The sequence below is a fragment of the Myotis myotis genome, unplaced genomic scaffold, assembly GCF_014108235.1.
Source record: "Myotis myotis isolate mMyoMyo1 unplaced genomic scaffold, mMyoMyo1.p scaffold_m19_p_50, whole genome shotgun sequence".
Lineage (NCBI taxonomy): Eukaryota > Metazoa > Chordata > Mammalia > Chiroptera > Vespertilionidae > Myotis > Myotis myotis.
In genome coordinates, this window is record NW_023416358.1 from 1,003,681 (window position 1) to 1,030,415 (window position 26,735).

The following is a 26,735-nucleotide window of genomic DNA, read 5'->3' on the forward strand; positions in this document are numbered from 1 at the left end:
TGTCTGCAGGGCCACAGCTTCCCCTACGTGTGTGTGTGTGTGTGTGTGTGTGTGTGTGTGTGTGCATCTGCTTTGATTTCTCATTTTCATTTCATTCATTCATTTTTAAATTTTTCTCTCTATTGATTTATTTTTTGTTTTATTTATTTTTCATTGATTTCTTTTTTCTTTTTAACTATAAAGACATGGAGAGTGGGGGGCAGGCAGGAGGGGCCAGAGAGAGCTCAAGGGGGGGGGGGGGGCGGAAATAGGAGACGTAGACTTTTTTCTTTTCTTTTCTGTTCTTTTCTTTTCTTTTCTTTTTAGGATGTTTCTTACTGAATTTTTTTTTATATATTTTATTTTTAAAATTTTATTTATTTTTTATTTAAAGAAAAACGGTTTTAAATATAATCATGTTACATGCAATAAGCATTCATGTTTTAAGGAAGACGATCTTAAATATAATCATACCTGCACTAAACATTAATATCTCAAGAGAAACGACTTTAAATGTACTAATGTTACATGCAATAAACATTCATGTTTTTAAAAAATGATCTTAAATGTAATAAGACAAGCACTAAACAAATATTTCTAGAAAAACAATTTTAGATACAATAATGTTACATGCAGTAAACGTTAATATCACAAGAAAAACGACATTAAATGTAATAATGTTACATGCAATAAATATTATTATTATTTTAAGGAAAACAACCTTAAATGTAACAATACATGCACTAGACAAATACTTCCAGAAAAACAGTTTTAGATACAATAATGTTACATGCGCTAAACATGAATATCTCAAGAAAAATGATCTTAAATATAGTCATGTTACATGCAATCAACACCAATTATTCAAGAAAAAACGATCCTAAACGGAACAATATCACATGCAATAAACATTCCTATTTTTAAAAAAGTGATCTTAAATGTAATAATACAAAAGTTGCAGGAAATATTAAAAATCTGCAAATCGCAGGATTCCTTCTATTATATTCGGAAATGTTTCCCCCCCTCTAGTTCTATTCTTGTTCATCATGTTGACCCATAGACTTTCAACAATAACAAATTTAAACTGAAAAACGAATGAAAAAAAATTAAAAAAAAAAAATTAAGACACATAAGCCCCGGCCGGTGTGGCTCAGTGGATAGAGCCTCAGCCTGCGGACCGAGAGGGTCCCGGGTTCGATTCCTGCTCAAGGGCACAGGCCCGGGTTGCAGGCTCCGTCCCCAACCAGCAGGGGGCGTGCGGGAGGCGGCCGACCCATGATTCTCTCTCCCTCTCCCTTCCTCTCTGACATCAATAAAAAATATATATTTTTTAAAAATGCCTTCAATGGGGGGGGGAGGGGATCCTATTTTTTCTTTTCTTTTCTCTAATTTTTTTTTTTTTATCTAGAAAAGCTGTTTTGAACCTCAACGGCCACCCTCTGGTTTGGACACAATCCCCAAGGCCTTTTGCCAAAATGTCTGTGGTTTTTTATCTGATAACGGGCCTGCTTGGCTCCTATATCCGGAACTTTATTTTTATTTATTTTTTTAAAATATATATTTTATTGATTTTTTACAGAGAGGAAGGGAGAGGGAGAGTCAGAAACATCGATGAGAGAGAAGCATCGATCAGCTGCCTCCTGCACGCCCCCCACTGGGTCTGTGCCCGCAACCCAGGTACATGCCCTTGACCGGGAATCGAACCCAGGACCCTTCAGTCCGCAGGCCGACGCTCTATCCACTGAGCCACACCGGCCAGGGCCCATCTGGGGAACTTTAAGTCCCGGTCCCTTTCTGAGTCCCCGGAAGCTTGTATTGCCTGTGGCTAAAGGTTTAAAAATATTGTTTCAGGCCTGGCCGGTGTGGCTCAGTGGGTAGAGCGCCGGCCTGCGGACCAGAGGGTCCCGGGTTCGATTCCTGGTCAAGGGCACAGGCCCGGGTTTCGGGCACATCCCCAGTAGGGGGCGTGCAGGAGGCGGCCGGTCCATGATTCTCTCTCATTGAAGGATATTTCTCTCCCTCCCTCTCCCTTCCTCTCTGAAATCAATAAAAAAAATATATATTTAATACCTTTTCCTACTTCTTCAAACATGGATACAATGAGCCATCGTCATTGAACCTCTTCCTTCCTCTCTGAAATCAATAACAAATTTTTTTTTTAAAAGAAAGAAAATAAATGACTAGGCCCCAGCCAGTTTGGCTCAGTGGATAGAGTGTCGGCCTGCAGACCCCAGGGTCCCGGGTTCGATTCCCGGTCAAGGGCATGGACCTCGGTTTCAGGCTCCTCCCCGGCCCGGGCCCTGGTTGGGGCGCGTGCAGGAGGCACCCCATCGAGGTGTCTCTCTCTCTCCCTCTCTCTTTTTCTCTCTCTAAAAATCAATGAAAACATGTCCTCAGGTGAGGATTCTGAAAACAAACAAACCCATTATTTCAAGTCAGTGAAACCCCAAAAGGAGTGAAAATGAAGGGAGTTCCCAGCTGTGAACATGTGCATACATTTTTTTGGGGGAAAACCCTGTATTTCCTTCGTTCTTCCTTCTATTTCTGGCCCGTACGCCTGGGTTACTTCCCCAAACAATTATCTTGGCAGTAAACCCACTCCATGTTACGAAATCCCCGTAATGACACCTGTATGGGTGTCGTATTCGCCAGACGGCCGTGGAGGGAGACGAGTTTGTCGCTAAATGACTATGTAGCCGCCGTCGGGGTGAGTGGGTGGGTGGCTGGGCGGGTGGGTGGTGTTGAACTAATAAAAAATGCTTGACAGACGCTGGCCTGGCCTGACCCTGATCCTTTAATACGTGTTTAATTTTCATCAGCGGCGGAGGGGAGCTCAGAGCTGCGGGACCGGAGTTTCGCTGATGCCGGGGACAGAGGGACAGCTTGTTTGAGTGAGTCAAGGTCTCATCTCGCCGTTCCGTGTGCGTGTGTGGTCTGTGGGGTTCAGCGTGGACAGGTGAGCATTGGTTTTATTACTGTCTAGAGGCCCAGTGCATGAAATTTGAGCTCAGGGTGGGGGGTGTCCCTCAGCCCGGCCTGCACCCTCTCCAATCCGGGACCCCTCAGGGGGTGTCCGACTGCCAGATCCGGGCATAAGCCGGCAGTCGGACGTCCCTCTCACAATCCGGGATTGCTGGCTTCTAACTGCGCACCTGCCTGCCCGCGTGATCGCCCCTTAAACACTGTGCCTGTCTGCCTGATCGCCCCTAACTTCTCCCCCCTGCTGGCCTGATCGCCCCTAACTGCCCTCCCCTGCCGGCCTGATCACCCCTAACTGCTCTCCCCTGCTGGCCTGATCGCCCCTAACTGTTCCCCCTGCCGGCCTGATCACCCCTAACTGCCCTCCCCTGCCGGCCTGATCGCCCCTAACTGCCCTCCCCTGCCAGCCTGATTGCCCCTAACTGCTCTCCCCTGCCAGCCTGATTGCCCCTAACTGCCCTCCCCTGCCAGCCTGATTGCCCCTAACTGCTCTCCCCTGCCGGCCTGATTGCCCCTAACTGCCCTCCCCTGCCGGCCTGATTGCCCCTAACTGCCCTCCCCTGCCAGCCTGATTGCCCCTAACTGCTCTCCCCTGCCGGCCTGATTGCCCCTAACTGCCCTCCCCTGCCGGCCTGATCTCCCCTAACTGCCCTCCCCTGCCAGCCTGATCGCCCCTAACTGCCCTCCCCTGCCGGCCTGATCGCCCCTAACTGCCCTCTCCTGCCGGCCTGATCGCCCCTAACTGCCCTCCCCTGCCGGCCTGATCGCCCCTAACTGCCCTCCCCTGCCAGCCTGATTGCCCCTAACTGCCCTCCCCTGCCGGCCTGATCGCCCCCAACTGCTCTCCCCTGGTGGCATTCGGACATCCCCTGAGGGGTTCCAGACTGGAGTGTGTGCAGGTTGGGCTGAGGGACACCCCCCAAGTGTATGAATTTCATGCACTGGACCTCTATTCTATCTATCTATCTATCTATCTATCTATCTATCTATATCCATGATCAATTTATCATCTATTTATTTATATATCATTTATCTTTCCATCTATCCTTCCATCCATCCACCCACCTATCATCTATCCCACATCTATCTGTCATCTACATATCTATCCTTTATCTATCTATCTATCTATCTATCTATCTATCTATCTATCTAACATCTATCTATCTAGCTATCATCTATCATCTCTATATTATATCTATCTATATATGTATCTAATCTATCATCTATCTTTATCTATCTATCTATCTATCTATCTATCTATCTATCTATCTATCTATCTATCTATTTCCTATCATCTATCCATTATCTACACTTGGGGTTGATCTGTAATTGCACGTTTCCTACGGGTGGAAGGGAAGACCGAAGAGTCGCTTCTACTGGGAAAACGTAGGGGTGACCCCGGCTGCCTTCCCCGGCCGGACTCTCCGAGGCCACCGGTCTGAACAGAGAGCTCATCTTCCCCGACGGGCAGACTGGCTTTAAGTGTATCCGTGTGGCTGGAAGCGACAGCCCACTCCTGGGGCCCACGGGATCCGGGTCACAGCAGGGCAGACGGTGTGAGGACCGCCCTTCCCGGGGGAGACTCGGGGAGCCCCCGGGACACAGGCACCCCGGTGGCCTCCCCGCATCCTGGGATGAAAGGGCCCGTAAACGTAATGACTGTTTGGGTTCCACCCGCGGCTGGGAAACCAGCTGGTGGAGTTAAGATAGTGTTGTCATCAAAGGGACCCAGGCGATGGAGGAAGGCATCGTCGTCCTGGTTTTATTTAATTTAATTTTTACGCGGTTCCAGGAGGCCTGGTGCACAAATTGGTGCACAGCTCAAGTTGGGCCGGGCTTGCCCTGATGGGGCCCCATTAGGCTGGGCAGGCAGGGGGAGGGCCCACAGGCAGTTGGCCAGCCGGCCCTGCCCCCGGCCTGATTGCCCCTAACTGCCCTCCCCTCCTGGCCTGATCGCCCCTAACTGCCCTCCCCTGCCAGCCTGATCGCCCCTAACTGCCCTCCTCTGCCGGCCTGATCGCCCCTATCGGCCCTCCCCTGCCAGCCTGATCGCCCCCGACTGCCCTCCCCTGCCTGCCTGATCGCCCCTAACTGCCCTCCTCTGCCGGCCTGAACGCCCCTATCTGCCCTCCTCTGCCGGCCTGATCGCCCCTAACTGCTCTCCCCTGCATGCCTGATCGCCCCTAACTGCCCTCCCCTGCCGGCCTGATCGCCCCTAACTGCCCTCCCCTGCCGGCCTGATCGCCCCTAACTGCCCTCCCCTGCCGGCCTGATCGCCCCTAACTGCCCTCCCCTGCCGGCCTGATCACCCCTAACTGCCCTCCCCTGCGGCCTGACCCCAGCAGCAAGCCAACCTACCAGTTGGAGCGTCTGCCCCCTGGTGGTCAGTGTACGTCATAGCAAGCAGTTGAGCAGCCTTAGCATATCATTAGCATATCACGCTTTGATTGGTTGAACGGCCGACCGGTCGACTGGACGCTTAGCCTATTAGGCTTTTATGATATAGGATTAGATTGCACCAATGAGTGTGATCACGGGATATGTGTCTTTCTCCGACTGGCTGATTTCACTCAGCATCACTCTCTCCAGGTCCCTCCGTGCTGTTGCGAATGGTAAGAGCCCCTCCTTTTTCAGGGCTGCGTAGTATTCCATGGTGAAGACGTACCACCGTGTTTTAAGCTATTGATCTGCTGATCTGTAAGTGTCTAGGGTGAGAAAAAAACGATTTTTTTTTGCCGATATACTGAGTTCATCCGTTTCTCCGGCAGATAACAGAATCGGAAGCTATGACACAGCCCTCCTGTGACCGGTGAGTGGACAGCGTCCGAACCTTTCTCATTCTTTCTAACGACGGAGACGGGGGGGTCTCGGTCTATGTCCTCTCCATCCCGGCTGGCGTGGGGTCCGCTTGAGCTACGGGGCATGGAAAAGGGGGGTGGAGGCGGCAGGGGCGGCGGGGGCGGGTGTGAGCGGACGGGGTCGGAGAGGATGGCTTTCTGTTGGGAGGAAGTGACGTGTATCTTGGGAAGAACAGCTGCCCGTGTGGGAGTTTTTGGGGCCAAAGGCGGGAGGAATTCCAAAGAGGAGGCCACAGAAGACCCAAAATCACGGATCACGGTCGGAATTTTAAGGACGCCCACGGATGGGCCAATTGTTTAGAAGCACGGAGAGTGTAGGACGGGATTGCTGTGTGAACGTACGGAAGGTTAAAAATAAAAACCAGTCGACTGTCTGCCCCCTGGTGGTCAGTGCACGTCATAGCGACTGGTCGACCGGTCGACTGTCTGCCCCTGGTGGTCAGTGCACGTCATAGCGACTGGTCGACCGGTCGACTGTCTGCCCCTGGTGGTCAGTGCACGTCATAGCGGCTGGTCGACCGGTCGACTGTCTGCCCCTGGTGGTCAGTGCACGTCATAGCGACTGGTCGACCGGTCGACTGTCTGCCCCTGGTGGTCAGTGCACGTCATAGCGGCTGGTCGACCCGTTGACTGTCTCCCCCCTGGTGGTCAGTGCACGTCATAGCGACTGGTCGACCCGTCGACTGTCTGCCCCCTGGTGGTCAGTGCACGTCATAGCGGCTGGTCGACCGGTCGACTGTCTGCCCCCTGGTGGTCAGTGCATGTCATAGCAATTGGTTGACCATTTGACTTCTGCCCCCTGGTGGTCAGTGCACGTCATAGCGACTGGTCGACCGGTCGACTGTCTGCCCCCTGGTGGTCAGTGCACGTCATAGCAATTGGTTGACCATTTGACTTCTGCCCCCTGGTGGTCAGTGCACGTCATAGCGATTGGTCGACCAGTCGACTTCTGCCCCCTGGTGGTCAGTGCACGTCATAGCGACTGGTCGACCGGTTGTACGATTGGACACCTAGCATATTATTATATTATTAATTAATTAATATATCATATTGTTATATAGAATGCTATCTATTCACGCATTCATTCATTCATTTATTCATGTAATCCTCACCAGAGGGTATTTTTTCCCATTGATTTTAATTTTTGACTTAAAACATATATCTTTATTGATTTCAGAGAGGAAGAGAGAGAGAGAAACATCCATGATGAGAGAAAAGCCATGGGTCGGCTGCCTCCCGCACGCCCCCTGCTGGGGATCGAACGTGCAACCTGCGCGTGTGCCCTTGGCCGGGAATCGAACCCGGGACCCTCCGGTTCCGCAGGCGGACGCTCTATCCACTGAGCCACACCGGCGAGAACCACAGTAGGAATTTTAAAGAGGCCCATGGATTGGGTCCATAGGAATACAGAGAGCACAGGACAGATACGTTGTGTAAATACATGGACCAAAGATGTAAAAAAATACATATATTTTTTACTTTTATTTTTTAACGGTATCTTCTTATTTAGTGATTTATTCATTTAATCCTCACTGGAGGGTAATATTCCCCATTGATTTTTAGAGAGAGCGGAAAGGAGAGAGGGTTTGGGGAGAGAGAGAGAGAGAGAGACATTGATGGGAGAAGGAACCACGGATTGGTTGCCTCCTGCGAACACTCTGACCAGGGCCAGGGATCAAGCCTGCAACCCAGGTTCGTGCCCTTGACCGGGAATCGAACCCCCAAACCTCTGGTCTTTGGGCCGACGCTCTAACCACTGAGCTAAACTGGCCAGGGCCCTATATCTGTTTATTGATTTTTCAGAGGGAGAAATGGAGAGAGATTGAAAAAAAGATCCATGATGACAGAGAATCATGGGCCGGCTGCCTCCTGCCCGCCCCCGACTGGGAATGCAGCCCACATACCCCAGGCAAGTGTCCCGACTGGGAATCGAACCCGGGACCTCTGGGTGCTCAGAAAAGTCGCCCAACCAACTGAGCCACCCTGGCCTAGGGCTTCCTTTTCTTAAGTTCCTTCAAATGCAAACAGGAATGGATATGGGGGTTTTTGGGTTTTTTGGTGTTTTTTTTTGGTTGTTTTGGTTATTTGTGGGTTGTTTTTTTTTCCCCCCAAAATAATTACTTTTCAGGAACCTCCGGCTGTGGGTGTCGCTGTGTGGCCTCTTTGGGAGCCTCCGGGGGACGTTCGTGACCAGGAATTCGAGGCCCAATATTGTCCTGTTGATGGCGGATGACCTGGGGATTGGAGATCTATGTTGCTACGGCAACAACACAGTCAGGTAAAGGATGGGTCGCAACCTGGGGGCGTGGTGCCTCTGGGGCCGCCCCGAAAGCTCCCTGCAATTTCTCCACGCGACCAGCAGAGGGCGCGCGAGGACAACGCTTTGCATTTCTATGCAGCCTGCGCTTAAACAAAAAAATATTTTAAAAAAATATATTTTATTGATTTTTTTAGAGAGGAAGGGAGAGGAATAGAGAGTTAGAAACATCGATGATGACAGAGAAATATCGACCAGCTGCCTCCTGCATGCCCCCCACTGGGGATGTGCCCGCAACCAAGGCACAGGCCCTTGACAGGATTCGAACCCGGGACCCTTGAGTCCGCAGGCCAACACTCTATCCACTGAACTACACCGGTCAGGGCAGAATTTTTATTTTATTATTATGCAAATAAAATAGATAAAACCAGCATATAACACAAACATCACCTTTTTTTTAACCCGTTGAAAGCTGGCATTTCAGAGGCGTTGGGCCCACCCACAGGGTCTCACGCCCTCAGCTCTGTCTGGTTCTGGGGTTTTCCATCGGACCCCAAAAGGCCCGCAAAAAAAGTATTTATTAAGGCTCATTCCTGCCCTGGCCGGTGTGGACCAGTGGGTAGCGCGTCGGCCTGCAGACTGAAGGGTCCCGGGTTCGATTCCCGGTCAAGGGCATGGACCTTGGTTGCGGGCACATCCCCAGTGGGGGGCGTGCAGGAGGCAGCTGATCGATGCTTCTCTCTCATCGATGTTTCTAACTCTCTCTCTCCCTCTCTGAAATCAATAAAAATATATTTAAAGAAAAAAGAATTATGAGAAGATCCCATGGGCCGGCCTTTTGCATTGAAATGCATAGTAACTCCGATTATCAATACCTTAATTATAACACCACATATCAGTGTGCAACCATTTCTTAAAAGTTTTAGTCTCCTTGTTGTTAAGATATATATATATATATAATTTTTTTAAAAATATATTTTATTGATTTTTTTACAGAGAGGAAGGGAGAGGGATAGAGAGTTAGAAACATCGATGATGAGAGAGAAACATCGACCAGCTGCCTCTTGCACACACCCTACTGGGGATGTGCCCGCAACCAAGGCACATGCCCTTGACCGGATTCGAACCCGGGACCCTTCAGTCCGCAGGCCGACGCTCTATCCACTGAGCCACACCGGCCAGGGCTGTTTATTTAAAAAATATTTATGTATTTTTTGATTTGCGTTGGGTCGGCAATCAGAAACCCACGTGCTGACTTGACTGTCCGTCCGCCTGCAGCACCCCCAACATCGACCGCCTGGCCAGGGAGGGAGTGATGCTCACCCAGCACCTGGCCGCCGCCTCCATGTGCACCCCAAGTCGGGCCGCCTTCCTGACCGGCCGCTACCCCATTCGATCAGGTGAGCCTGGGTAATTTAATCGCAATACTGAGCCCTCTCTCTCTCTCTCTCCCTTCCTCCCTTCCTATTCTCTCTTTCTTTCTTTCTCCTTTAATTTAATAGCCCTGGCTGGTGTGGCTCAGTGGATAGAGCGTTGGCCTGCAGAACAAAGGGTCCCGGGTTCGAATCTGGTCAAGGGCACGGAGCTCGGTTGCAGGCTGCATCCCCGGCCCAGACCCTGGTCGAGGGGCACGTGCAGGAGGAAACCCATCGATGTGTCTCTCTCACATGGACGTTTCTCTCTCTCTCTCCCTCTCTCTTCCGTTCTCTCTAAAAATCGAAGGGAAAATGCCCTCGGATGAGGATTAAGAAGAACAAATTTTACATGTTTCTGTTGAAGTCAGAGAGGAAGGTCTGGAATTCTGCACCCCTCAATCGATGGCGGTTGCACCACTATTTCCTTTGTTTATCAATATTGTTTTTAATTTTTTTTATTGATTTCAGAGAGGAAGGGAGAGGGAGAGAGAGAGAGAGAAACATGCATGAGGAGAGAGAATCATGGACCGGCTGCCTCCTGCACGCCCCCGACTGGGCATTGAGCCCACAACCCGGGCCTGTGCCCTTGACCAGGAATCGAACCCTGAACTCCTGGCTCCGAGGTGGATGCTCAACCACAAAGCCAGTCTGCCCAGGCGCTGTTATCTAGTCTTCCCTCTCTTCCTTTCCCATCCTATATAATAAAAGCCTCTTATGCTAAGTGGCTGGTTGTCTGGGAGGCCATTCAACCAATCAAAGGGTAATATGCTAATGATATGCTACTAGCAAGGCCAATCAGCTGCTTGCTATGACGTGCACTGACCACCAGGGGGCAGACAGTCGACCGGTCGACCACTCGCTATGACGTGCACTGACCACCAGGGGGCAGACAGTCGACGGGTCGACCAGTCGCTATGATGTGCACTGACCACCAGGGTCCAGTCAACTGGTCGATCAGTCACTATGACGTGCACTGACCACCAGGGGCAGACATTAGACTGGCCGACCAGTCGCTATGACGTGCACTGACCACCAGGGGGCAGACAGTAGACTGGCCGACCAGTCGCTATGACGTGCACTGACCACCAGGGGGCAGACAGTCGACAGATCAACCAGACGCTATGACATGCACTGACCACCAGGGGGCAGACAGTCGACGGGCCGACCAGTCGCTATGACGTGCACTGGCCACCAGGGGGCAGACAGTCGAGTGGTCGACCAGTTGCTATGACGTGCACTGACCACCAGGGGGCAGATGCTCTAACCAGTAGTTGAGCTTGCTGCTGGGGTCCGGCTGATCGGGACTGAGATAGACGGGCCGGACACGCCCTGGAACCCTCCCGTGTCCCTCCCTGGCCCCGATCGTGCACCGGGGGGTCCCTTGGCCTGGCCTGCGCCCTCTCGCCATCCGGGACCCCTCGGGGGACGTCCGAGACCCGGTTTCGGCCCGATCTCCGCAGGCCAGGCCGAGGGACCACACTGGTGCACGAATTCGTGCACCGGGGCCTCTAGTTAAACGATCACCAGGTGATTCATAACCATGTCAATGGTAGTCAGCTGTTCTTTGCTTCTGTGCCTGCCAGGGATGGCGTCGGCCTTCAACATGCACCGCGGCCTCGTCTGGCTGGGGGGCTCCGGCGGTCTCCCCACCAACGAGACGACGTTCGCCAAGCTCCTGCAAGATCGCGGCTATCGTACGGGACTCATAGGTACGCACCGGGGAGCTCCGGACGTGGACACGGGGTCAGACAGACTGGACTCCCTGTTCTTGTAGCTCAGTCTTCATGGGGGATTTGGCTGGTCCCATCCCCCCCAGCCCCCCTCAATGTCTCGTTGAGAGGAGTCCATGGGGGAAGAATTTAATATATATTTTTTATTGATTTCAGAGAGGAAGGGAGAGGGAGAGAGATAGAAACGTCAACGATGAGAGAGAATTGTGGATCGGCCGCCTCCCGTGCGACCCCCACTGGGGACGGAGCCCGCAACCCGGGCCTGTGCCCCTGACCGGGAATCGAACCCTGACCTCCTGGTTCATAAATCGACGGTCAACCTCTGAGCCACACCTGCTGGGTAGACGCCCCTGTTGATAGATACGTATTTATTGCCATGTTATTCTTCATCATTTTTAAAAATATATATTTTATTGATTTTTTTACCGAGAGGAAGGGAGAGGGATAGAGAGTTAGAAACATCGACGAGAGAGACACATCGATCAGCCGCCTCCTGCACGCCCCCTACTGGGGATGTGCCCGCAACCGAGGTACATGCCCTTGAGCGGGAATCGAACCCGGGACCCTTCAGTCCGCAGGCCGACGCTCTACCCACTGAGCCACACCAGCCAGGGCCCCCATGGACACCCCTCCCCCGTTTTCGTTTTCCCGCAGGAAAGTGGCACCAGGGCCTGAGCTGTGCCTCCCGGGGCGACCACTGCTACCACCCCCTGAACCACGGGTTCGACTACTTCTACGGGATGCCCTTCGGGCTCCTGAGCGACTGCCGGCCGTCCGAGACGCCAGAGCTGCACCGCCGGCTGAGGATCACGCTGGGCGTCACCACGGCCGCCCTGGCCCTGGTCCCCGTCCTGCTGCTCGTCCCCACCTGCGCCCGCTGGTTCGTGGTCCCCTGGGGGCTCGTCCTGGCCATGGCCCTCCTGGTGCTGCTGTTCTTCCTGGGCTGGTACTCCAGCTATGGGTTCGTCCGGCGCTGGAACTGTGTGCTGATGCGGAACCATGACATCATGCAGCAGCCCGTGAGGGAGGAGCGGGTGTCGTCGCTGCTGCTCAGGGAGGCGCTGGCCTTCGTCCGCAGGTGGGGAGCATCCGGCAGGATTCTTTTTTAAATTTTTTTTATTTCTTTTTCGTTATTATTATATATAGACTAGAGGCCCGGTGCACAAAAATTTGTGCACTTGTCGGGGGGGGGGGGGAGGTCCCTCAGTCCGGCCTGTGCCCTCTCGCAGTCTGGGACCCCTCAGGGGATGTCTGCTTGGTGGCTTAGGCCCGCAACCAAGGTACATGCCCTTGACCGGAATCGAACCCGGGACCCTTCAGTCTGCGGGCCGACAGTCTATCCACTGAGCCACACCGGTCAGGGCAGTAAACATTAATATTTCTAGAAAAACGATTTTACATATAATGTGACATGCAAGAAACATTAAGATCTCAAGAAAAATGATTTTGAGTGTAATCATGTTGCACGCAATAAACAATAGTTCGAGAAAAAAATTTAAATAGAATCTGACACGCCATACACAGTAATAGTTCAAGGAAAGAAATATTTGAAATATAATCGTGTTACCCCAACTACACCAACAGAGTACGACATCACAGAAGTTGCAGGAACTATGAAAACATCTGCCAATAACAGGATTGCTTCTATCATCGTCTGAAATATTTTTTCCTCTGGCTCTATTTTTGTTTATTGGTTTATGTTGTTTATTAGATTCCACACACGAGTCAGATCATGGGATATTTGTCTTTCTCCGACCGGCTCATTTCGTTCAGCATCATGCTCTCCAGGCCCCTCCGTGCTGTTGCTAATAGTAAGAGTTCTTTCCTTTTTCAGGGCTGCGTAGTATTCCACGGTGTCGATGGATCACAGCTTTTTTTTTAATCCACTTGTCCGCGGATGGGCACTTTGGCTGCTTCCAGATCTCGGCGCTTGTCCATGGCGCTGCTATGAACATAGGGGATGCATACGTCCGTTCTGATGGGTGTTTCTGGTTTCTTGGGATATATTCCCAGAAGCGGAATCATGGAGTCCTAAGGCCGTTCCATTTTTAATATATTTTATTTTATTTGGAGAAAACTCCGTACAGCTCTCCACGGCGGCTGCACCCGTCCTCCCCCTCCCTCCCCACCCATCGCCTCTCTTTGCAAAGATAACCGAGTTTTCCCTTGGACCCTTAGGAATATGGGGGGACCCTTCCTCCTGTTTGTGTCTTTTCTGCACGTCCACACACCGCTGATCACCAAGGAGACGTTTGTGGGGCACAGCAAGTACGGTCGCTATGGCGACAACGTGGAGGAAATGGATTGGATGGTGGGTAAGTCATCCGGACAGGAACAGTATTTATTTATTTACTAGAGGCCTGGTGCACGGATTCGTGTACCAATCGGGGGGCGGGGGGTGGGCGTCCCTCGGCCTGGCCTGCGGGATTGGGCCGAAATCGGCTCTCCGACATCCCCCGAGGGCACCCGGATTCCGAGAGGGCGCCATCTATATTCTATAATCTATAATGCGCCACCTATAATCTATACACATATATATCGTATAGTGTATGTTATGTAGGTCATATATCTACTAGAATCCTCGACAATAAAGAGTGATTGATTTCGTAATCGCATACAGTCCTATATAATAAAAGGCTAATATGCAAATCGACCGAAAGGCGGGACGACCGGTCGCTATGACGCACACTGACCACCAGGGGGCAGACGCTCAATGCGGGAGCTGCCCCCTGGTGGTCATTGTGCTCATCCAGAAGCCGGGCTGATGGCTGGCGAGCGCAGTGGTGGTGGCAGGAGCCTCTCCCATCTCTACGGCAGAGCTAAGGACGTCCGATGGCCGGCTTAGTCCCGGTCTCTGGGGGACATCCCCCAAGGGCTCCCGGACTGTGAGAGGGCGCAGGTCGGGCTGAGGGCCCCCCCCCCGTGTGCATGAATATTGTGCACTGGGCCTCTCGTCGATACTAATGATAGAGGAATATGCAAATTGTCCAGGACGCCGTCACAGTAACGGTAACGACCTAACCGCAGGCTACGTGGGACGACCAGGCCTGCAGGGGAGGACAGTGAGGGGTGACCAGGCCAGCAGTGGGGGGCAGTTGGGGGCGACCAGGCTGGCAGGGGGAACAGTTAGGGGCGATCAGACCAGCAGGGGAGGGCAGTTAGGGGCGACCAGGCAGGCAGGGGGGACAGTTAGGGGCAATCAGGCCAGCAGGGGGGGCAGTGAGGGGTGACCAGACCGGCAGTGGGGGGCAGTTGGGGACGATCAGGCCGCCAGGGGAGGGCAGTTAGGGGTGATCAGGCCGGCAGGGGAGAGCAGTTAGGGGCGACCAGGCCGGCAGGGGAGGGCAGTTGGGGGCGATCAGGCCGGCAGGGGAGAGCAGTTAGGGGCGATCAGGCCGGCAGGGGAGGGCAGTTGGGGGCGATGAGGCCGGCAGGGGAGGGCAGTTGGAGGCGATCAGGCCGGCAGGGGAGGGCAGTTGGGGGCGATCAGGCCGGCAGGGGAGGGCAGTTGGAGGCGATCAGGCCGGCAGGGGAGGGCAGTTAGGGGTGATCAGGCTGGCAGGGGAGGGCAGTTGGGGGTGATCAGGCCAATAGGGGGGGGCAGTGAGTGGTGACCAGGCTGGCGGGGGGCGGGGCAGTTGGGGGCCAACAGGCTGGCAGAGAAGGACAGTCAGGGGTAAGCAGGCCAGCAGGGGGGGCAGTGCGGGGGCTGACAGGCTGGCAGAGAGGGACAGTTAGGGGCGACCAGGCCAGCGGGGGAGGCAGTTGGGGATGACCAGTTTAGCAGGGGGGGCAGTTAGGGGCAACCAGGCTGGCAGAGAGGGGCAGTTGGAAGTGACCAGGCCAGCGGGATGGGGGAGCATTTGGGAGCGACCAGGCTGGTGGGGGGGGCAGTTAGGGGCGACTAGGCAGGCAGGCAGGTGAGCGGTTAGGAGCCAGCAATCCCAGATTGGGAGAGGCATGTCCGAATGCCGCTTTAGTCCTGATCTGTAAACCGGCAGCTTGTCACCCCCCAAGGGGCCCCGGATTGGAGGGGGGGCAGGCCGGCCTGAGGGACACCCCCCTCCCCCATGCCAGTGCATGAATTTCATGCACCGGGCCTCTAGTCCATTATAAGCTCTCATCCGATGACGCTGTGATGTGTCGCTAACGGATCACAGTGACCCCAGGATTAACAGCGCCGGTCCCCGCGGAAAGGCGACCGGCCGACCGCCTCCTCTCTCCACCTGTGGCAGGTAAGATCCTGGAGGTCCTGGACCGGGAGGGCCTGGCCAATCACACGCTGGTGTACTTCACCTCGGACCACGGGGGCAGCCTGGAGGCGCAGGCCCGCGGGGCACAGCTGGGCGGCTGGAACGGGGTCTACAAAGGTGAGGCACAGGGGCTGGGGCGCTGCTGGGTGTGAGGCTGGGCTTGCTCCCACCTTGATGCATCAGCAGGTTTATTCCTTTTTCTTTTTCTTTTTCAATATATTTTATTGATTTTTTACAGAGAGGAAGGGAGAGAGATAGAGAGTTAGAAACATCGATGAGAGAGAAACATCGATCAGCTGCCTCCTGCACGCCCCCTACTGGGGATGTGTCCGCAACCCAGGTACATGCCCTTGACCGGAATCGAACCCGGGACCCTTCAGTCCGCAGGCCGACGCTCTATCCACTGAGCCAGTTAGGGCTCATATTGTTACTATTATTTTTAACAATTTCCTAGCGATTTCTTCCTCAATACTTCTACTCTCCATTCATTCTTTTATATTTGTATTTCATGGATGCCATGTTGTCAATCACTAAATAGAAAGATAGATAGATTATAGATAGATAGATAGATAGATAGATAGATAGATAGATAGATACATGATAGATAGATAGATATAGATAGATGATAGAGATAGATGATAGGTAGATAGATAGATAGATAGATAGATAGATAGATAGATAGATAGATAGATATAGATAGATGACAGATTGATAGATGATGGGTGGATGGATAGGTGATAGAGATCTATAGATAGATAGATAGATAGATAGATAGATAGATATATAGATAGATATAGATAGATGACAGATTGATAGATGATGGGTGGATGGATAGGTGATAGAGATCTATAGATAGATAGATAGATAGATAGATAGATAGATAGATAGATAGATATAGATAGATAGATGATAGATTGATAGATGATGGGTGGATGGATAGGTGATAGAGATCGATCGATAGATAGATAAATAGATAGATAGATGATAGATAGATAGATAGATAGATAGATAGATTGATAGATAGATAGATGATGGGTTGATGGATAGATGATAGAGATAGATAGATAGATAGATAGATAGATAGATAGATAGATAGATATAGATAGATGACAGATTGATAGATGATGGGTGGATGGATAGGTGATAGAGATCTATAGATAGATAGATAGATAGATAGATAGATAGATAGATAGATAGATTGATAGATAGATAGATAGATAGATAGATAGATAGATAGATAGATATAGATAGATGACAGATTGATAGATGATGGGTGGATGGATAGGTGATAGAGATAGATAGATAGATAGATAGATAGATAGATAGATAGATAGATAGGTGATAGATTGATAGATGATGAATAGATGATAGATACATACATAATACATAGACAATAGATAATAAATTGATACAAAGATAGATGGTAGATACATAGACAGGTAGATGATAGATTGATACATAGATAGATGATAGATCCATAGACACACACACAGACATACATAGATGATAGATAGATACAGAGACAACTAGATTAGATAGATACCGGGGATCCAGCCAACAACCCGGGCATGTGCCCTGACTGGGAATCCAACCTTTGACCTCCTGGTTCATGGTTCAACGCTCAACCACTGGGCCACACTGGCCGGAGGAGATTTCACTTGTTGAGGGCAAGAAGCATAGCTCACGTTCACTTGTATCTCACTGTCCTTGAGGCTAGCACGACGCCGTCAATACAACAAGCCAACTTTTCGTCTCGGTTTCGTTTCCCTTTGAGACTCCCATGATATGGTTGCGTTGAATTTTTATCGTCTTCCCTCTGTGCTTCCAGGAGGGAAAGGGATGGGCGGATGGGAAGGGGGCATCCGCGTCCCCGGAATATTCCGCTGGCCGGCCGTGCTGGAGGCTGGGAGAGTCGTTGACGAGCCCACCAGCCTCATGGACATCTACCCAACGCTGTCTTACGTCGCTGGAGGAATTTTGCCCGTGGACAGGTAGGAGACCACACGGCTGACTCCAAATCTGTGGAGATAGATTTGAGTTGCATGGTGGGGGGGGGTCCTATATAATAAAAGGCTAATATGCAAATCGACCGAACGGCGGAACGACCGGTCGCTATCACACGTACTGACCCCCAGGGGGCAGATGCTCAATGCAGGAGCTGCCCCCTGGTGGTCAGCGTGCCAGAAGCTGGGCTCACAGCTGGCGAGCACAGAGGTAGTGCTGAGGATTTCCGACTGATGGTGTGTAGGCCGATGCTCTGACCACTGAGCCACACCAACCAGGGCTGTTCTTATTCTTTTTAAAAAAAATTTTATTGATTTTTTACAGAGAGGAAGGGAGAGGGATAGAGAGCTAGAAACATCGATGAGAGAGAATCATCGATCAGCTGCCTCCTGCACACCCCCCACTGGGGATGTGCCCGCAACCAAGGTACATGCCCTTGACCGGAATCGAACCCAGGACCCCTCAGTCCGCAGGCCGACGCTCTATCCACTGAGCCAAACCAGTCAGGGCTATTCTGATTTTTTTAAACATGTTTTTATTGATTTCAGAGAGGAAGGGAGAGGGAGACAGAGATAGAAACATCCATGATGAGAGAGAATAGTGGATTGACTGCCTCCTGCACGCCCCCTAATGGGGATCGAGCTTACAACCCTGGGTATGTGCCCTGACCGGGAATTGAACCTTGACCTCCTGGTTCATAGGTTGATGCTCAACCACTGAGCCATGGCAGCAGGGCCTGGGTTTAATTTTCTGATTTAAGGAGGAGAGAGAGAGAGAGAGAGAGTTGGTTGTTCCAATTATTGATGCATTCATTAATTGACAATATTTTATAAAAAAATGTGAAGCTTTCACTTCCTCCTCCTCATCTCCTCCATCTCTTCCTCCTCCTCCTCCTCCTCCATCTTCTCCAACTCCTTCTCCTTCTCCTCCTTCCTCTCTCTCTTCCTCCTCCATCTTCCCCTCCTCTTCTGCCTTCTGTTATAAGACAGGAGACTTGCCCTAACCAATGTGGTTCAGTGGATAGAGCATCGGCCTGTGGACTGAGGGGTCCCGGGTTCGATTCCGGCCAAGGGCATGTACCTTGGTTGCAGGCACATCCCCAGTGGGGAGTGTGCAGGAGGCAGCTGATCGATGTTTTTCTCTCTCATCGATGTTTCTCACTCTCTATCCCTCTCCCTTCCTCTCTGTGAAAAATCAATAAAATATATTTAAAAATAAAAAGAAATTATATTAAAAAAGACAGGAGACTAAACCCCAACTACCTCGCCACCTCCTGCCTTTTCCTCAGAATGATCGACGGCCAGAACCTGATGCCATTGCTGGAGGGCCGGGTGCGCCACTCGAACCACGAGTTCCTCTTCCACTACTGTGGGGTGTACCTGCACGCCGTCAGGTGGCACCAGAAGGACTGTGAGTACCAAGACGGGAGACGCATGTGTGTGTGACAGAGACATAGTCCTTTCTCCTTTTAATCTTGAACGATGGCCCCGCTGGATAGAGTCATCTTGGTCTCAGATCCTTGCCTTCCTTTCCCTTCTGGCCTGTGGAGTTTCTGATGAGAAATCAGGGAACAGCCTTATGGGAGCTCCTTTGTATGTAACCGTTTGCTTTCCTCCTGCTGCCTTCAAGATTCTTTTTAAATTTTTTTTTATATATTTTATTGATTTTTTACAGAGAGGAAGGGAGAGGGATAGAGAGTTAGAAACATCGATGAGAGAGAAACATCGATCAGCTGCCTCCTGCAGGCCCCCCACCGGAGATGTGCCCACAACCAAGGTACATGCCCTTGACCGGAATCGAACCTGGGACCCTTCAGTCCACAGGCTGACGCTATATCGACTGAGCCACACCGGTCAGGGCTCTTTTTAATTTTTAAATATATTTTATAGATTTTTTACAGAGAGGAAGGGAAAGGGACAGAGAGCCAGAAACATCGATGAGAGAGAAACATCGATCAGCTGCCTCCTGCACACCCCCCGCTGGGAATGTGCCCACAACTAAGATACATGCCCTTGACCGGAATTGAACCTGGGACCCTTGAGTCCGCATGCCGACGTTCTATCCACTGAGCTAAACTGGCTTGGGGTGCCTTCAAGATTATTGCTTTGCCTTCAATTTTTGGCATTTTCTTGACGATGTTTGGGCCTGTTTGGGTTCTTCTTGTTCGGGGTTCTCTGTGCCTCCTGAAAGTGTGTGACTTTTCCCTTTACCAGGTCAGGCAAGTTTTCCGCCATTTTTTCTTCAAACTCGTTCTCTGTCCCTCTCTCCCTTTCTGCCTCTTGTGGCACTCCTACTATTCGAGCATTGTTATGTTTCTTCGGCGGGGGGGGGGGGGGGGGAGAAGGGGGGCGGAGCTATGCCATATTCACAATAACACCCAGCTACGAAGACTCTTCTCCTTAGGAAAATTATGTAAGCAGCCATCATACTACAGTAAGATTATAGAGGTATGTGTCTGTCTGTCTGTCTTCCTCTGTGTGTATTAGCTTCTATGCATGAATACAGGGAGAGAGAGAGAGAGAGAGAGAGAGAGAGAGAGAGAGAGAGAGAGAGAATACAAATGGTCACAATGAAGAACATTGAAAAAAAATGAGCATCAGGGAGTGAACTTTATTCTTCATCCGTCACTAACTTCCTCTGTAATTTTTTTTTTTTTTTGGGTAATCCTCACCCAAAGATATTTTTTCCCATTAATTTTCAGAGAGGGTCGAAGGGAGAGAGAGAGACACAGAGAGAGAAACATCGATGTGAGAGAGACAGATTGATTGGTTTCCTCCTGCACGCACCCCCCCCACCCAAATGGGACTGGGGATTGAGCCTGCAATGGAGGTACATGCCCTTGACTGGAAGCGAACATTGGGCAAAGGGCACATACCTCAGTCTGCGGACTTACTCTCTATCCACTGAGCCACACCATCTAGGGCACTGGCTCTTTTAAAAATATTGCTTTTCAAAAAGAAAAACATACATTATAAAATACACCCCCCAAAAAAACAGTTCGATTCCTGGTCAGGGCACATGCCCAGGTTGCAGGCTCGATTCCCAGTAGGGGGAGTGCAGGAGGCAGCCCGTCCATGATTCTCTCTCATCATTGATGTTTCTCTCTCTCTCTCTCTCTCCCTTCCTCAATGAAATCAATAAAAAATATTTTTAAGAAGGGGGTAAGAGATCAACCAAAGGACTTGTATGCATGCATATGAACATAACCCATGGACATAGACAGTACAGGGGTGAGGGCATGTGCTGGGGGGTTGGAGTTGCTGGAGAGAGATCAATGTAGGGGAAAAAGGAGATTCAGGTAATACTTTAAACAATAAAGAATTTAAATTAAACCAAAGAAAAACACAAAAAATTGAGCAAAGTGATGTATTTAAAAGATTGTGTTTCATAGGGCCTGATCCTATATAATAAAAGCCTAATATGCTCAGTGTCCGGTTGTCTGGTTGTCCGTTCAACCAATCAAAGCGTAATAGGCTCATGATATGCTAAGGCCGCTCAACGACTCGCTATGACGTGCACTGACCACCAGGGGGCAGACGCTCCGAATGGTAGGTGAGCTTGCTGCTGGGGTCCGGCTGATTGGGACTGAGCGAGACGGGCCGGACACGCCCTGGAGCCCTCCCGCGGCCCCTCCCCGGCCCCGATCGTGCACCAGTGGGGTCCCTCGGCCTGGCCTGTGCCCTCTCGCCATCCTGGACCCCTCGGGGGATGTCAGAGAGCCGGTTTCAGCCCCATCCCACAGGCCAGGACGAGGGACCCCACTGGTGCACGAATTCGTGCACCGGGCCTCTAGTAAGAATATAATGCTCAAATTACACATAATTGGTGTTCAGTAAGTTTGGAGGATGAGTACATTAATAAAGAATATTCGTGACCATCCCTCCAAAAAATGCTAAAACAATCAAAAATATGGCATGCCTGCCCTGACCTGTTTGGCTCAGTGGATAGCGCTTCGGCCTGCAGACTGAAGGGTCCCGGGTTCGATTCCGGTCAAGGGCATGTTCCTTGGTTGCGGGCACATCCCCAGTGGGGAGTGTGCGGGAGGCAGCTGATGGATGTTTCTCTCTGATCCATGTTTCTAACTCTCTGTCCTTCTCCCTTCCTCTCTGTAAAAAAAATCAATAAAATATATTTTTAAAAAAATACGGCATCCCCATGGGTCTCTGTTCTTTCCAGGTGGCACCGTGTGGAAGGTTCATTACGTGACGCCCACGTTTTCGCCGGCGGGAGCCGGCGCCTGCTATGCCCGTGGGATCTGCTCCTGCACGGGAGACGTCACCTTCCACGATCCCCCCCTGGTCTTCGATATCTCGAGAGACCCCTCCGAGAGCCACCCTCTCAGCCCGGACAACGAGGCATTATTTGACTCCGTGGTCCAGAAAGTCGAGGAGGCCGTCCGCGCGCACCGTCGCACGCTCGCCCCGGCCCCCCAGCAGCTGTCCGTGTTCAACTCCCTCTGGAAGCCGTGGCTGCAGCCCTGCTGTGGGAACTTTCCCCTCTGCGGGTGCGACAAGGAAGACGACATGGAACCCAGTGTGTGAGGAGCAGACTGGGGATGCTTGTTACCAAGCGGCAACGCGCTGTTGCAAAGGTCGGCGGGAGCCGTGCTCGGCTGACTCGCTAGATCCGTTTGAAATCCAGGATGATGCCCTAGCCCTGGCCGGTGTGGCTCAGTGGATAGAGCGTCGGACTGAGGGCCAAAAGGGTCTCGGGTTCGATTCCGGTCGAGGCCACTTGCCTTGGTGGATGGCTCTTCCCCCGCCCGGGCCCTGGTCGGGATGCGTGCAGAAGGCAACCAACCAATGTGTTTCTGTCACATCGATGGTTCTCTCTGTCTCTCCCTCTCTCTTCCACTCTCTCTAAAAAATCAATGGAAAAAATATCCTCAGATGAGGGTAAAAACAAATAAATTTATAATAATAATGAAAGTGTCATATGCTAATTAGACCGGCAGCCGAACGACCTTCTGGACGCCATTCCGGACTTCATTCTGGACGAAGCTGCAGTGGTGGGGGCTGAGGCAGAGGCAGTTAGGGGGAATCAGGCAGGCAGGTGACTGGTTAGGGGGGATCAGGCAGGCAGGTGAGTGGTTAGGGGTGATCAGGCAGGCAGGTGAGCAGTTAGGGGTATCAGGCAGGTGAGTGGTTAGGGGTGATCAGGCAGGTGAGTGGTTAGGGGTGATCAGGCAGGCAGGTGAGCAGTTAGGGGTGATCAGGCAGGCGAGTGGTTAGGGGTGATCAGGCAGGCAGGTGAGCAGTTAGGGGTGATCAGGCAGGCGAGTGGTTAGGGGTGATCAGGCAGGCAGGTGAGAAGTTAGGGGTATCAGGCAGGTGAGTGGTTAGGGGTGATCAGGCAGGTGAGTGGTTAGGGGTGATCAGGCAGGCAGGTGAGCAGTTAGGGGTATCAGGCAGGTGAGTGGTTAGGGGTGATCAGGCAGGTGAGTGGTTAGGGGTGATCAGGCAGGCAGGTGAGCAGTTAGGGGTGATCAGGCAGGCAAGTGGTTAGGGGTGATCAGGCAGGCAGGTGAGTGGTTAGGGGTGATCAGGCAGGCAGGTGACTGGTTAGGGGTGATCAGGCAGGCAGGTGAGCAGTTAGGGGTATCAGGCAGGTGAGTGGTTAGGGACGATCAGGCAGGCGAGTGGTTAGGGGGGATCAGGCAGGCAGGTGAGTGGTTAGGGGTGATCAGTCCAGCAGGTGAGTGGTTAGGGGTGATCGGGCAGGCAGGTGAGTGGTTAGGGACGATCAGGCAGGCAGGTGAGCAGTTAGGGGTGATCAGGCAGGCAGGTGAGCAGTAGGGGCAATCAGGCAGGCAGGCAGGCCAGAGGTTAGGAGCCAGCAGTCCTGGATTATGAGATGGGTGTCCAACTGCCATTTTAGGCCCGATCCCCTGAGAGGTCCCCGATTGCAAGAGGGTGCAGTCCCGGCTGAGGACCCCCGCCTCCTCCATGCCCAAATTTTGTGCACTGGACCTCCTGGTTCATAGGTTGATGCTGAATCACTGAGCCAAACCAGCCAGCGCTGTTTTTGGGGGGGTTTTTTTTGGTTTGTTTGTTTGTTTTTAAACACTCCACCAAAGTAGGGGAGGCAGGTCTCATCGCCCCCATTTTCGTAAAAGGAAAAATGGGTTCCACGGCATTGAAGTAAGAGCCTGAACTGATCCAGACGATAAGGCCGCGGCACGAGTTTAAAAGGCATCATCGCTTCTCTGATCCGTGGATGCCAAAGCACGGAAAGATTTCTCCGGAATGAGAAGGGGGGGGCCTGGGCCATGATGTCATAGCGTTCATACTGGTGGCTGCAGATACCATGCTGTCGGGCTGGTGTCTGTAAAGAGTTCCCAGGAAATCCCGTCACCAGCAATTTGAGATATCTCATCTGCGTTTTTGTTCAAAAGAAAGAAACTGGAAACCTATTTTTTTTCCACAGACACCTGTAACTAAAAAAAAAAAAAATTGATGTTGAATGGAAAGTGTCCTTGGGCCCTAGCGGGTGTGGCTCAGTGGATAGAGCGTCGGCCTGTGGGCTGAAGGGTCCTGGGTTCGATTCCTGGTCAAGGGCACAACCTGGGTTGCAAGCTTGATCCCCAGCAGGGGGCGTGCAGGAGGCAGCCGATCCATGATTCTTTCTCATCATGGATGTTTCTCTCTCTCTCCCCCCCTCTCCCTTCCTCTCTGAAATCAATACAAATATATATATATATTTTTTAAAAAAGTGTCTTTGAAACAGAAGCAAACAAGCCATAGCCGGTGTGGCTCAGTGGATAGTGTCGGTCTGCAGACTGGAGGGTCCAGGTTCGATTCCAGTCAAGGGCACATGCCTGGGATGTGGGCTCAATCCCCAGTGTGGGTGGGGTGTGCAGGGGGCGGCCGATCCATGATTCTCTCATCATTGATCTCTCTCTCTCTCTCTCTCTCTCTCCCTCCCACTGTACGTGAAATCAACAGGAACAATATCCTCAGGTCGCGATGAACAACAACAAAACTATGAAGACGAAGCTATTTAAAACAGCTCAACCCTTTGCAAGCTATTTGAATAGGAGCCGTGGGACCTTAACCCCGTCCCCGAACCGCGTACCACAATCTGACCTCATTTTGAAACGGCGTTCTCTTGCACCTGTGACCCGGCCAGGATCCGCTCCCAGGACACCGGTTGCCACCTGAACCCCATGTCCTGCGCCAGCACGGCCAAGGGTGAGCCTGAGGAGGGGCCAGTGAGGGGTGCGAGAAAAGACCGACAGAGAGAATACAGCTGGGGCTGGGTGGATCTCCCGTGCCTGGATGAGGACACCAAAGACCCAGCCTGCACGTTATCGTCCGATTAAAACAGGGGTACGATGAACACGTCTGCAGATGTGCTTGTGTTGGCAGCACTGGCGGCACCTCCCACAGCCCATTCGCTACGTAGGAGGGAATTCGGGAGACCTACAAGGTCAGGCTGCATCGTGCCAGGAGAGCTCTGGGCTGGGACTCCAGGCTGGGACTTGTCTCAGGTCAGCCTGAGGGTTGACCCGAGAGTCTTTCCCTACAATCCCGTATGACCGGTGTCCCTGTCCTCGGGGTCCATTTGGACACAGGCGTGGGGAAAGAAAGGAGGGAGAAGGCCAGATGGAGAGGGAGGCGGGGGTGGCCTGAGGTGCCTACGGGCCAGGCAGCCATCGCCAAGGATGGCCAAGGAAACCGCAGGAACCTGGGAGAGAGAGAGAGAGGTGGGACAGATCCTCGCTCGGAGCTCCCGGGAAGAAAGCCCCCCTGCCCAGGTCCCCAGCTCAGACCTCCCTTGCAGCTCACCGTCCAGAAATCCATCTGGCCTCCCTTATCTGCATCTGAGTTTCCCCCAAGGTCATGCAAGAGAATGACATGACAGCCCTGGCCGGTGGGGCTCAGTGGACAGAGCATCGGCCTGTGGACTGAAGGGTCCCGGGTTCGATTCCTGTCAAGGGCATGCACCTTGGTTGCGGGCACATCCCAAGTGTGTGTGTGGGGGGTGTGCAGGTGGCAGCTGATTCATGATTCTCTCTCATCGTGGGTGCTTCTCTCTCCCTCCCTCTCCCTTCCTCTCTGAAATCAATAAAAAAAAATATTGAACTGACTTTCCTATGGAAGCCAGAAGAGCAGGAAGTTGTGTAGGTTGAACTACTGGGTATGAAAACCAGGACTACAGGAAGCTGAGTGTCTTACCTGGGTGGGTACAGTTGTCCTTGAACTGACTGTAGCCATTCAAACGGGGACTCCAGGAAGTTGGGTTGAGTGTGTGTCACTTGGGGCGGGTGGAGACGTTCTTGACTGACTGTTGGTATGAAAGCCAGGACTATATGAAGTTGGGTGTCTTACTTGGGTGGGTACAGTCATCCTTGAATGACTGTCTGAGAGCCAAGACTATAGAAAGTTGGGTTGAGTGTGTCACTTGGGTGGGTGTAGACATCCTTGAATGACTGTTGGTAGGAAAGCCAGACCTCCAGGAAGTTGGGTTGAGACCCCACTTGGATGGGTGTAGACGTCCTTGAATGAGTGTTGATATGGAAGCCGGGACTACAGGGAGTTGGGTTGAGTGTGTCACTTGGGTGGGACCAGTCGCCCTTGAACTGGCTGTTGGTGTGGAAGCCGGGACCACAGGAAGTTGGCTTGAATGTGTCTCTTGGGTGGATGTAGACATCCTTAAACTGACTGTTGCCATGAAAGCCAGTACTACAGGGAGTTGGGTTGAGAGCCCACTTGGGTGGGTGTATACGACCTTGAACTAATTGTTGGTATGGAAGCCAAGACTACAGGAAGTTGGGTTGGATGTAGACATCCTTGAATGGCTGTTGGTAGACGTCATTGAACTGATTGTTGGTATGAAAGCCAGGGTTACAGGAAGTTGGGTTGAGTGTTTCACTTGGGTGCATGTAGACATCCTTGAATGACCGTTAGTATGGAAGCCAGGACTTCAGGAAGTTGGGTTGAGTGTGTCACTTGGATGGGTACAGTTTCCCTTGAACTGGCTGTTGGTATAGAAGATGGGACTACAGGAAGTTGGCTTGAGTGTGTCTCTTGGGTGGATGTAGACATCCTTAAACTGACTATTGGTATGAAAGCTAGGATTCCAGTAAGTTAGCATGAGTGTGTCACTTGGGTGGGTGTATACGACCTTGAACAAATTGTTGGTATGGAAGCCAAGACTATAGGAAGTTGGGTTGAGTGTGTCACTTGGGTGGGTATACACATTCTTAAATTGACTGTTGGTATGAAAGCCAGGACTACTGGGAGTTGGGTTGAGAGCCC

The 26,735-nt window shown here is 51.7% G+C and overlaps 1 protein-coding gene across 2 annotated transcripts in view; it reads left to right on the forward strand.

The window, feature by feature from the left end:
• Positions 1-22,321, forward strand: part of LOC118657310 (arylsulfatase H-like) — a 58,600-nt gene extending 36,279 nt beyond the window's left edge. Inside the window, exons 2-12 of one of the 2 annotated variants that reach the window (XM_036311153.1) lie at positions 2,799-2,935; positions 5,727-5,767; positions 7,945-8,094; positions 9,352-9,473; positions 11,072-11,197; positions 11,873-12,296; positions 13,397-13,533; positions 15,454-15,588; positions 17,300-17,462; positions 18,764-18,885; positions 21,652-22,321. In XM_036311153.1, the coding sequence (XP_036167046.1) occupies positions 2,799-2,935; positions 5,727-5,767; positions 7,945-8,094; positions 9,352-9,473; positions 11,072-11,197; positions 11,873-12,296; positions 13,397-13,533; positions 15,454-15,588; positions 17,300-17,462; positions 18,764-18,885; positions 21,652-22,016 (1,922 nt within the window). In that variant the 3' untranslated portion in view covers positions 22,017-22,321. The remainder of the gene's footprint in view (positions 1-2,798; positions 2,936-5,726; positions 5,768-7,944; positions 8,095-9,351; positions 9,474-11,071; positions 11,198-11,872; positions 12,297-13,396; positions 13,534-15,453; positions 15,589-17,299; positions 17,463-18,763; positions 18,886-21,651) is intronic. The other variant, XM_036311154.1, reaches the window with a different exon arrangement.
• The last annotated feature ends 4,414 nt before the right edge of the window (positions 22,322-26,735 follow it).